Genomic DNA, 12,629 nt, shown 5'->3' with positions numbered 1-12,629 from the left:
CCAGCCGACTCTAAATAGAGTGGATGGCAGTGGCGGCTGACTTGGACCGAGGGTGGAGAGGCACAAAAAAATAAAATTACTTCAATTGACTAACCTTTCTAACTTGCCACAAGACGTCGTCCTCCCTCTGGTGTCTTCTCTCCTCCTGGAAACACTGGACAAGGAAATTGCACTACCCAATCCTGGTGCTGCTCTCACACCATGAGAGCAACGCCAGGATTGGATTGAGCGGCTCTCTCAGCGCTCCTAAAAGCACTGGAGGCCTGCGCTTTCTCTAACCCAGCTACCTATCCCCCAGATTCATCAAGAACACATTTTGCTATTCCTTAATAGCGAAAAATACCGATTCGCTATTAAGGAATCGCAAAATGCTATGCATCCAGAAATCACTACAAAAATAGCGATTTCTAATAATTCCTTAATTGTGAGTCGCAAATTGCGAGTCGCAATTAAGGAATAGCTCCCCATTCATTCCTATGGGCCTAGAGGCCCATAGGAATGAATGGGAAGACAATCTCAATTTGCTAATCGCAATTAGTGATTCGCAAATTGAGATTGCGATTTCAAGGGTGCAGGGGTGTCCAAAGGACACACTGTTGCACCCCTGAAATTGATGTGTTCACATATGTTGCGCACACACACATGCCCTTAGGGCATCTGTGTGTGCAACATCAAACTTTGGAAAATGCACTTTAGTGCATTTTTCATGGTTTTTGCAAATTACTACGAAGATGTACTTCATGGTAATTTGCGTGCCCTAATAGCGAATTTGCTATTTTTTTTAACTTTCATTAATTGCATTTAAGGAATCTCAATTTGAGATTCCTTAAATGCAAAGAATCGCAATTTAGCGAATTCTTAATTAGCGATTTTTGCATTTGGGATGATGCATCCAAATGCAAAAATACCGCTAGCAAAGGGCCAGATTCTCAGAATCTGGCCCTTTTTGAGCGGATTTAAGCTTGATGAATCTGGCCGTAAGACATCTAGGTTAGAGAACTTTAAAATGCGCATGTCTGGCTGGACGTCCCAGACGGCCGACCAAAGCGACATGAGTATTTTAAAGCGCACAGCTCCCTGCTGCTGCCACTTTGCAGCACTGGCCCCGCCCTGTCATAACACTTAGGGGGTTATTAGGATGGCGGGCGGGATTTGCCCGCCCGCCACCCTATCGGCTATCGAGACCGCCCGCCTAAAGGTCGGGGGTCCCGACATTGGTATTAGGATGCGCCCGCCACAGTGGCGAGCGCATTCCTCAATTTAACATTTGTGGCGGGCGGTGCTCACTGCACCGCCCGCCACAATGTAAAAAAAAAATGCATGCATTTAAATGATCGAAGCGGCAGGCACCGCACTGTGTCTGCCGCTTCGATCATGTAAATGCAGGAGGGTACCACAGGTACCCCCCGCGTGCCACCCCCCTTTGGCCTTCACTCTGGGGGCCCACGGGGGGCCCCCAGAGTGAACACCGCATGCCTTACCGTGGCGGCATTGCCACCACGGAAAGGCATTGAGAAATGCACATAGTAATATGGCGGGCGGTGTCTAACAGACCCCGCCACCAGGCCGGCGGTGTTTTTCACCACCGCCATCCCCCCCGCCACCCTAATATGGCGGGGGGATTTTGGCTTGTGATGTCGAGCGGATTGCCTCCGCCAGGCCGGCGGTGGCCACCGCCAGCCTGGCGGAGGCAATCCGCCCGACATCGTAATGGACCCCTAAATGTGGGACGGGTTGCTGAAAAATAAAATGGTACTAAATAAACTTTATTATCATTTTATTTTTCAGCTGTGGGGCTTGTGGGGCGAGGCTCCTCCTCTCAAATTGAGGAGCTGCCCCTATGACTGATTACCAGTTTGGCGGACAGGGTAGACTGCTAGGTTTGTGGTAGAGAACCCTGTGTACTGCATTCTTGAGGAAGCCCCCAGGACATACCTCATTGAGAGCAGAAGCAGGCAGTAAATGGGGCTACTTATCACAACTTAGCAGAAACTGACTTCCATCAGAGAATTGACATACATCATCTGTCTTTACACTAAACATAAAAATTGGATTTAATAGTTTGGCACAAAATGTAAGGGATAATTCAGTCAAATGTAGAATTAAGTACCTTTTTAAGGATGTATGACATTACAACGCATGCTTTTACCACGGATGCCTTTACAACGCGTTTTTTACAACGCATGCCTTTACAACGCATAGCACTTTGGGGTGCTGGATAGTGAATAGTTTAATTTACTATTCCAACTCCAGTCCCCGTGGACACTAGGGAAGGTGTTGGATAGTAAATTAAATCTATTCCCTATCCTAGAGCGCCCCCCAGCGCAATGCGTTGTAATGGTTTGCGTTGTAAAAGATGCGTCGTAAAGGCACTGCGTGGTAAAAGTTGCGTTGTAAAGGATGTTTCCCCTTTTTTAAAGCAGATTTTCTAAGCTGTTGTTAAAAATGGAATGTATCTAATGCTAATTGTTTTTCATGAAAAATTGTTGGAAGGTGGAGTTCTGTAGCCCCTCTTCCAGTGCCTGGAGTACTCTACCTCTCTAATGATCCTACTCTGGTTGTCTCTCTTCTATCCAGGTAAATATGCAGCCCTGCACTCTGGTGCAATACCAGCGCTGCTACCTCTGGTTACGGATAGCCTCAGCAAGATGCGCCTGAACGCCCTTAAATGTTTGAGCAATCTGGCAGAAACTTCAGAGGGGCGCAAAACACTCATGCATCACACATCATTGCTGCAGGAACTGCTGGACGACCCCAGCGAGGCTGTAAGGAAGGCTGCCACCATCGCCTTAAGTGTCATCGAGTGGAAACCGTAAACTGTGATGGAGGAGCACTGGCCCAACGCTTAACCGCACTCAACTGTCACTGGTCAATGAATGAAGAATCCAGATCTTTTCTGGGATACCTATACTCAAGTAGTGATCAATATTCCACTTGTACTTCATGCTAAAGAGAAAACTCTTAAAAGAAATAAAATATGTTACATTACTATTTGTAACTGTGTCATGGTCTGCTGTACTGAATTAGGGGTTGGGATAGACGCATACCCTCCTATTCAGAGACGAATCTTCAAAAATATACCTTGAATTAGCAAATATAACCAGAAATAAGGCTTGGTTTCTGGGGGGTGTTCCTATTGCTGAATAACAAGCCTGAAAAGTGTGGTAATCGTAATATTGATCCTTAGATAGTATTGCCCTTTGTTCAGGATGTTAAAAGTGGTTTGTGTCCATCACAGAACAGTGGTGAAGCACTCCAGAGAAGGCTTCAACCACTGTTCATTCCCTGCAGTTATGGGCTGAAGGTGAGGGTGCATAGTTAGGGATGGGAAATTAAGAGCTGTTAATGGCTGGCAGCATGTGGGCAGGAATGATGTTAGCTCCATATCCCAAACCTCGCCCTTCGTGGGCCAATTAACATGCGCAGTGCATCTCATTTATGTCCTTGTCACTGGAACTAGAATCTAAGGAAACAAAAGTAGTCAGTACCAGGATTCTAAGCATTCTTATTGGCTAAGGTAACGCTGCATTATACTTATTTTTTTTCTATGTCGATCTTGTACATAGCGCAAACCATAAACTTGGAAAGGTAGACATTGTAGTGATCATAGTTGGAAGATAGACTATGGGGTTGATTTAATGCTTGGCGGTAAGGATACTTTGTTGCAGTTGCAATAGAGTATCCTTATCACTAAGAGTGCGGTCCGCTGGCCAAATTTATTTGTGAATTACAAAAAACACAGTTGATGGACAGAATGTAGAACAATGTCATACATTCACCCCAGTACAAGGATCTGGGCCTAAATCCATCGTTTTTTTTCACTCCACACCACCCTGGGTTAGACACTGGCTATATGCAAATCAGCTCTGACCCTTTGCCTCATGGGAAAAGTCCAGTCCGAACTGCCAAGCCCTGTCTTTCCCAGACCGGAATCAAGCATCCAAGGACCGGTTTCTGGCTATCAGCCTTCATTCAGCCTGGATAGCTTGACTCCAGTGGTGTGGAGAGCCTGGGACTCACGTCTGAGCATACCCAGCCCACTCGGGGTGAAAATTACAAAAAACACAGTTGATGGACAGAATGTAGAACAATGTCATACATTCACCCCAGTACAAGGATCTGGGCCTAAATCCATCGTTTTTTTCACTCCACACCACCCTGGGTTAGACACTGGCTATATGCAAATCAGCTCTGACCCTTTGCCTCATGGGAAAAGTCCAGTCCGAACTGCCAAGCCCTGTCTTTCCCAGACCGGAATCAAGCATCCAAGGACCGGTTTCTGGCTATCAGCCTTCATTCAGCCTGGATAGCTTGACTCCAGTGGTGTGGAGAGCCTGGGACTCACGTCTGAGCATACCCAGCCCACTCGGGGTGAAAATTACAAAAAACACAGTTGATGGACAGAATGTAGAACAATGTCATACATTCACCCCAGTACAAGGATCTGGGCCTAAATCCATCGTTTTTTTCACTCCACACCACCCTGGGTTAGACACTCCTGTTTTTTGTAATTTTCAAATTTATTTGTGGGCGGACCTTAGGGTTAATAGTGGCAGAGACTACTCTGTCTCCACCATGATTAATCCCATCCGACGGCCCTGCGGAGTAAGGGCCGTCGGAGGCTGATTTGTTATTCCACCTACTTAATTTAGATGGCCGGAATGACAGGTCAGTTTTTTGTGTCCAGGATAACCCTGGTGGTAAGGGGCAGTGAAAACTGCTGAATTATCCCCTCTCCTATGGTGAGGGAAACATAGTATTTACTATTTTTGAAAAAGAAAATCCAGTTTCTGCATTTCCATTTTGAAAATAAAAAAGTAACCTGGTTGGTACAGGGCTTTCCAACTGACGGGACCATGAACCAAACAGAAAAATGCATTGACAGGTTCCTCGTGACAGCAGTCCCTGCCAATGTTTTATAAATGACATCCAGCTTGGTGGTCATTTATAAGTCGGGAGGGCTGTCCCTCCACCAGAGCGATGGAGTAATTTATTCCACTGCCCTGGCAGAGCAGCAGGACATCCACCAAAATATAAATGAGGCCCTAAGTTAGTTATGCAGTAGTAGCAGCTGGAAGATGATGAATAATTCTACCTAGAGAGCCCTCATCTCTCTATTCTCCTCTAGGTGCCATACTGATTCTGGAAAGTTGAACTTGCTCACCATCACCTTTAGGAAACTGGAGTGCCCTCCTCCACTTCCACAATTCTCAGCCTCTGAACCTGACCACAGTAGTTCATAACCTTTACCCAGGTGATGTTGTCCCTCTACCTCCCCACGCAGGCTCCCTCCAGTGCTCCTGCTGACCTGACAAGGTCCTCCGGGTCCCCCTATCGGGTTTCCACCCAAGGCTCCTTCCCTGATGTCTGCCAACCTCATTCCACCACCACCTTCTGATATTGTTGTAGCGCTGGCTGATCTTCTTGTTCCTGAGGCCTTGACAGTTGTTACATCACTGCCACCAGTTCCTGCACCATCCTTGGGGCAATCGTCCTGAGTTTGGATCCTGTACAAAATTTAGTGAATTTAGTAAAGTTTCAAAAGAAAAGAGGCATTTTAGTTGGGTCTAGGCATAACGCTCAACAAGTAATGGAGAAAGAGTCTCCTTACAGATTCTGCCATATGATGAATATTATTTCAGATTGGGAAGCTTTTTGGCTTGGATTGTCCTAATCAGATGCTAACATCAGACTGTGATGATGATGATGATGACAGCAGCGAAGCGGGGTATCTATTTTCTTCCACCAGTATGGATATTGGTGGCTTTTGGGCCCTGCAGAAAGCCAGCGGCCTAGATACCTCCCCTTAGGTGGATCTGCATTGTGCATTTTTGCCTCCTACTGAGGAATCAGCGTCATTCACAACTGTCTTATGCAAGGCTGCGGAAGTCCTTGAGCTACCTTTACCCGTTGAGAAGAGCAAGGCCAACATCCTCAAAGGAATTTTGCAACCTGTCTCTGGGGTTGTTAAGATGTTGCTCCGAACAGCCCCGCTTCTGCTCTGTTGGTAAACCACAAAGTCATTCACTGCCATTGCTCAGCACATGGGGATCCAAGGTTCCTGATGGCTTGCCCCTAACCAGAGAGTAGAGTTGTTCAGGCTTCCTTTTCCACCAAGTGTCTTTTCCCTCTACTATTTCAAACTACGAGTCGAAGAGCTTTGAGGCAGAACCTTTGCTCTCCCAATGCAACTTGTCTTCTGGCCTATTATTCCCAGTCTTTGTGGGGGGTGGCATGACAGGTCTTTCTGAACCTTCCTGTCCACCGTAGAAACTATTTTCTAGAAGTTGTGCATGATGGGCAGGACACTTCAATGCAAGTCGTCCACATTGGCCTAGATATGGTTGATTAGCTGGCCAGAATCAAGTGTTTTTGATTGCCATCTGTCACCACACTTGAATGTGCTCCATTTGGTTTTTGGGCAATGTGCAGGTTAGTCTCATGGACACGCTCTTTGATAGAACTCACATTTTCAACGAGAAGGCTGATTTGTCTTGGAGTACTTCAAACAGTGTTTTGCCATGGCTCGATCCTTGGGACTGGCTTTCTTTGTGCACCAGTTCCATCAACAGCCCTGGCTATCCTATTCAATATTGGAACGAGTTATTTCGCTAATACAGAGAGTTCAAGAAGTCATTGTGGACAAAACAGCTATCCTCAACCTCTCCAGCCCCTGCAAAACTGCTTTAACTCATCCTTGAGGGATCATCTGGGATCTCTGGGGAGTGGGGGTGGCCTTTCATTTGGCACATATGGCTATGCCCTTCCCTTGCAGTCTCTGCTTCCTCCCACCCCCTTTCCTCTGTCACTTCAGATGATCATGCTTGCATTCTGCGGCAGTAGGTTCCTACAAAGCGGCTGTGGAGTTGGTTCTAGAGAATGAGTTAGGGCAAGGATGCTACTGATGGTATTTCTTGCCCTTAAGGCTGACAGTAGTCTTTGTCTCATTCATGATCTTTGAGTTTCAAACACAAAGTTCAAACTGCTTGACCTTGCACAGGTCCTCGTCTGTGGAGCTTTAAGACTAAATGTTGTCCCTACTGGCAGGATGCCTGTTTTCATGTACTCACCCTGGAGGCACACAGGAAGTACCTGCATGTTGTGGTGGGCTCTGCCCACTATTATTGTGCAGACTTGCTGTTTAAACTGGCGTCAGTACCTCGGGTCTTCGTGAAGGTGGTATGTGTGGTTGTGGCACATCTTTGAGGGCCGGGATCTCTGTATTCCCATACTTAGATGACTGGCTTTTGAAGGCAACGTTATTGCAGCTTGTGTTGGATCAAGTGCAGTCCACAATCACCTTACTTTTCTATCTGGGCTCTCCATCACACTCCTTAGGTCATACTGCCAGCCGTCCACTGGGTAACGAAAAGTGAGGGGGCCTCCCTGCACGGTACTTAGAGGGACCCCCTCCGGGCTCAATCAGGAGCTCTGCGGCCAGAGTGCCGTGCCGAGGGGGCCCCTTTGAGCTAGAGCCCCCCCCCCCCGCACCGCAGGGGCTGCGGGGGCCTGTGTTACGCCCCTGCAGCCTTCCTCAGTGCCTCCTCTTCATCGGGGCAGACCTGACTACTATTTTCCTCAAGGCCTTCATGCTTCCCCAGTAGGTTTGGATTTTCAGGCTCTGATTCTGATGTTGTGGGACTGGGCTCTCCTTCTCGCCTTCACAGTTCTGCATGTTGCTGGATTCCCACGCTTAGTGGCACATGTGTACACTCAGTAGTGGATTTGTTTCCAGTGGGCCCAGCACTGGATAGTTCTCTCAGACCGTATTTGGAGGTCTCCAGGGGTGGTTCGAGAGTGAGACCTGCGGTGGTGGCAGGTAGCACAACCTCACATGCGGGACGCCTTTCTGTCCTATACTAGCTGTGGCCATGGTAGTGACCAATGCCTCCTGCCTTCATTGAGACAGTCATCTTGATTCTTTGGAGATCAGGTGCCTCTGGTCTGACACAGAGCAAAAGTCTCATATTAATCTACCCATGCTGCTGGTCTGGCAGTTAAGGCGTTCCTGCCTTCCATCCATGCTTGGTCATTGCAATTCTTGACAAGCAAGATGGCATGGGCTTGCACCCTCTTTGTCTGGACGCACTGGGCTTAGGCTCATGATGTCTTGTTGGTCCCCGACTCTCAGAACATACAAGCTGGATGGGGATTGCCTGATCATATGAACCTACAAGCTCAGTTGGCCCCATTTTGCAAGTAATGAGAGGTGTTTTCACTCAAAAGTGGTTCAGTTTATCTTTGCCCTCTGAAGCATCCTTTTTGCCTCTTATTAGAACAAGCACTGACTGCAGTCCCTGATGATACATTCCGTCTGCACAGGCATTCCCATATCATCTATACATCTCTTCCCATCCCTTTGATTTCTTGGGTTCTGAGAAAGATGTGTTAGGACTGTGCACAAGGGATCTTAAATGCACTAGACTGGCTGTCTACGGTGTGATACTTAGATCTGCTCTACCTGTCCCTGTGCCCTCCTCTCCTGTTTCCACTCACAGCAGATCTCCTCCCACAGTGAGGGGGCAGGTTCTGCATCTGAGCCTTCAGAGCTTCCACCTTCTTGCCTGGACATGTACCAAATGCTATCTGACCTTCCAGCAGAGATGGCGGACCTCACAATTTTATCTCCTCACTTTTTACCAAATTTGTCTATGCTGGATGTTGGTCCCATTTTGTTTCTTGGTGTACTGAGGAGGAACTCGACCCCCTAAGGCATATCTATTTGATGTGTTTCACTTTGCACTGTTTCTTGCCCAGCCACACTTAGCTGTTGGCACAGTTTTTTTTAAATATATGATTTAATGAGATTGCATTCTTGTCACAACAGTAAAACAAACTGAAAGAGGAAATCCAAACAGTGCCCCACGTGCACCAGCATTGACTAACCTTTACAGAAAATGCATTACATCTTCAACAATGTATCACACAATTCCTACTGAACCTTTCTGGAGCCAGCCCGCCTTAGGGTGTTTGGAGTCCTGAGCTAAGGATGGATCCCTGAGCATCATCCATCGACCCCCAACCCATAGTATCCCATCCAGTGCCCCCAGATTCTATGAAATTTACGGGGCAGCCTCTAGGGTATGTGATCTTTTCTGCCACCATGTAGAGGTCCATCCGTCGTCTCCATTCTTGTATATTGGGCGCTTCTGGAGCACCTCATCATCCAGCCACATACCCCTTGGCCACAGCCAAGCATAGGGCACTAAATAGGAGTCGGTAGCTCGGGGCATCTACGTCATTTGGTATCCCAATAGTATATATTTAGGAGTGTGACCTCAATGTTTTGGGGTCGAAACTTCGACATACTTTCCCATATGGTCCAAGAACTTTCGGTGAAAAAGCAATACCATTGGGAATTGTACAGTGTATTATATGTTGTGTTTGTATTTATATATCTAATTGTGAGCACTGCGTCGCCTGCACTATTCTATTCACTTTTTTCACACTTGAATTTACAGAATGTTGACACATGCTGAATATTGTGAATAATATATATATATTGTGTCATTCATTTAGGAGCCCAGAACCCTTCATTGAATGCTAACAACGTCAGTCATCCTAGAGTAATTAGTTGTTTAAATTAATTTGTGGAACTAATTTAATTTAAATTGTTTTCTTAGGGCTTTCAGATTCACAAGCGTGAAGCTCTCCACAAGTGAGCCCCACGTGACAAAAGTGATGTATATATAATTGTTACCCCTGTCCTGTGGGCATATAGGGTTTGTCTTGTTGTATGTAATGGATTTAGCGCAGGCAGGGGTCTGCAAGAACCTTGTTTCACCTACTAATACTCAGAGGGTAGTATGGTAAACACTTTAGCAAATACAGAGGATTATATTGCCAAGATCTTGGACAGATCTTCCTTGTTAAGTAACAATCCTATTACAAGTAGCAACAGTAAAAGGGCTGATATTGATGAACTTGAGAAATTGAAAAAGAAGACAAACTATTGACAGCGTACCTTAAATCTGATATCATCCAATTGGGGCTACTAGTTAAAAACATACTGGTAATTTTTAGCCATAATTTGAAGTTAAAAAAAAACTTTAGTTATTTTGGCAATTACTACTCTCGACCCTGGATAGTGTTGTGCATCGATATGGCTTTGGTAGAATTAAATATATTGAAATGCAAGATTGTCGAATTGGAAGAAAAAATAAAAAGTAACACTGCGATTGAAAACGCCAAAGCTATCCATGATAATTTGCAGAGAACGATTGAAGAATTTCATTCTATCGATTTGGGTAAGAAAATAAAATAAATACAAAAAGACAAGTATAGGTCAGATATTGAACAGGGCTATCCTTACTTAAGACCTAATTTCTACAGCAACCCTTCTGGTCACTTCCCCTCTGTTAGGAGAGCGACTTTTTCAGACTCTCCTATTAGCTCAGAGGGACAGGACTTACCAGGCCCCAGTACAAGGGACAACTCACACACCCTGCAACAGACAGAAAATAACACACCAGAATGTTTTTGAGGACAGGGTAAACACAGACCAAGAAGGGGGGGCCCGTTGCCACAGCAGGACTTAAGTGTGGCCGCAACTACCAACCAGGGGTTAGACAAACCAGGAATCCCATTTTACAGTTGGTGAAGGCCTCCCCTTCCTCAAAATCTGCAATCCCTAACATTGTAGGGCATAATCTCTCTACCCAAGAAATTAAAATACTATGTAAGGGCCTATACAGGCAGACCAGACTTTTTCAAATTGAAAGGAGAATTGTCCAGATTCTTTAGAGTAATTTGGTTCAGACACTTTTTTAGAGACCAATCCAAAATGGATCAGACTGAAAATAGGGGCTTACAATTATCCTCTCAATTGTGCTGAAATTATTGCATTTGAACCTTGTTTTGAAGCAGATGAAACAACTGGAAGAGAAAAAGAGGTTCATCCCATATAATATCAGTAGGGATGAGAGAGAAGCTTTATTAGACCTGACAAGGAACACCAACATCACGATCAAACCAGCCGACAAGGGCGATGCCGATGTCATTCAAGACAATAAAAGTTATGAAAATAAAATAGTAAAACAATTACAGGACCATAGACATGAAAAAATATATTCAGATCCCACAAGAAAGATACAGGAGAGGATGAAATGGCTTATCGTTGAAGCATTTCAACAAGGGACGATCGCAGATAAGCAGTATGGCTATCTGAATCAACCTCCCCCTAGAAGACCGGTGATAAACACACTGCCCATAATTCATAAAAATGTTTCCAATCCTCCCATAAGACCATTTGTATCAGGATGTGGTTCAGGTCTTGAACACATGTGTAAGTTTGTAGACCAATACATTAAACTAGAAGTTCTTAAAACAAGAGCATATTTTAGGGATAGTATGCAATTCATTACTTTGGTTGATTGATCAAGAGACTAGTTGGTTGGTGACTATGGATGTGGAGTCATTATATACCAATATCGCCCAAGATGAGGTGATAGGTGTAATTGACAGATGCCTATGCCAGATGGAAATAAATGAGATGAAGAGGGACTTGTTAGTCAAATTGGCTGAGGTTGTACAGAGGAAGAACTAGTTTCTGTTCATGAAAGACTCCTTCATACAGAAGAAGGATGTTGTGATGGGAGCCTGCTTCGCTCCTGATGTAGTGAACCTTTTGGTCAATAAATTTGAGGAGATACATAGACAATATCTTTTTTATCTGTCAGGGTAGTGAAGCAGAATTGAGGAATTTTGAAATGTGGCTTACTAACCAAAGTCAGGATTTACACTTCACTATGCAATACAACAAACATGAAGTACTTTTTCTGGACTTACTTATTAGGCATAATATTGGAAAGTTATTCACCATGTTATATAGGAAGCCTACTGATACCAACTCGCTTCTAATGTACAAGAGTCCTCACCCTAGGGCATTGCGAGATAACCTTCCATACGGGCTGTTTCTCTATATTAGAAGGAGCATATACAAGGAGGATTGTTGGACATGGGCTACCCTTAGTAGATCATCCCCAGGGCATTAAAAAGAGCATGGTTTTCCCACAGGAAGAATTCCTAAAACCCCAATCCAAGGATGAAGGACAGAAGAGAATAGTGATGGTTAGCACTTTTTTGCCTGTTAGCAATGATGTCATTTTACGGGATTGGCAAATACTGAATGACCCATGCACAGAACCCCCATTGTTTGCTTTCGAAAGAAATAGGAACATCAACAGCTATGTGGGGAGGGTATATAGGGAATAGACAAGTAGGATCGATATCAGTACAATGTGGAGTCTTCCTGCTGTGGTCGGGCAGTACAGATGTGGTAACTGCTCTGTTTGAGTTTACAGGGGACACATAAGAATGGAAAATGAATGAAACAATGTTCACATTAAAATCGTTTTCGCACTGTAATACACACAATGTTGTTTAGGTACTACAATGCCGATGCATGTTGGTTTATGCTGATTCAAAGAATGAAACCCTTTGGGGGATGATCTTTACGGTAAGTGCTGGAAGTCCTCAAGGTGCTGAAGAGAGGAGGCACCTGGAGAGCCTACTGAATATTAAAGAATGTAAATGGATGGACATCCTGGAAAGTACCAGTAATGGACTCGATGTTAATGACCTGCGACGGATAGCCACACAAGAATTTGAATGCTCATTGGACTGTGTAC

The 12,629-nt window shown here is 45.1% G+C and overlaps 1 protein-coding gene across 2 annotated transcripts in view; it reads left to right on the top strand.

Annotated features, from left to right (window-relative positions):
* RSPH14 (radial spoke head 14 homolog) overlaps window positions 1-2,991 on the top strand; it is a 551,562-nt gene extending 548,571 nt beyond the window's left edge. For both annotated transcript variants that reach the window (XM_078667753.1, XM_078667752.1), the window contains one exon: window positions 2,578-2,991. In XM_078667753.1, the coding sequence (XP_078523879.1) occupies window positions 2,578-2,816 (239 nt within the window). In that variant the 3' untranslated portion in view covers window positions 2,817-2,991. The remainder of the gene's footprint in view (window positions 1-2,577) is intronic.
* Window positions 2,992-12,629: the final 9,638 nt, after the last annotated feature.

Source organism: Lissotriton helveticus, chromosome 11 (genome assembly GCF_964261635.1).
Source record: "Lissotriton helveticus chromosome 11, aLisHel1.1, whole genome shotgun sequence".
Classification (NCBI taxonomy): Eukaryota; Metazoa; Chordata; class Amphibia; order Caudata; family Salamandridae; genus Lissotriton; species Lissotriton helveticus.
Note: the sequence above shows the minus strand (reverse complement) of the source record. Positions and strands in the feature narration are given on the sequence as shown.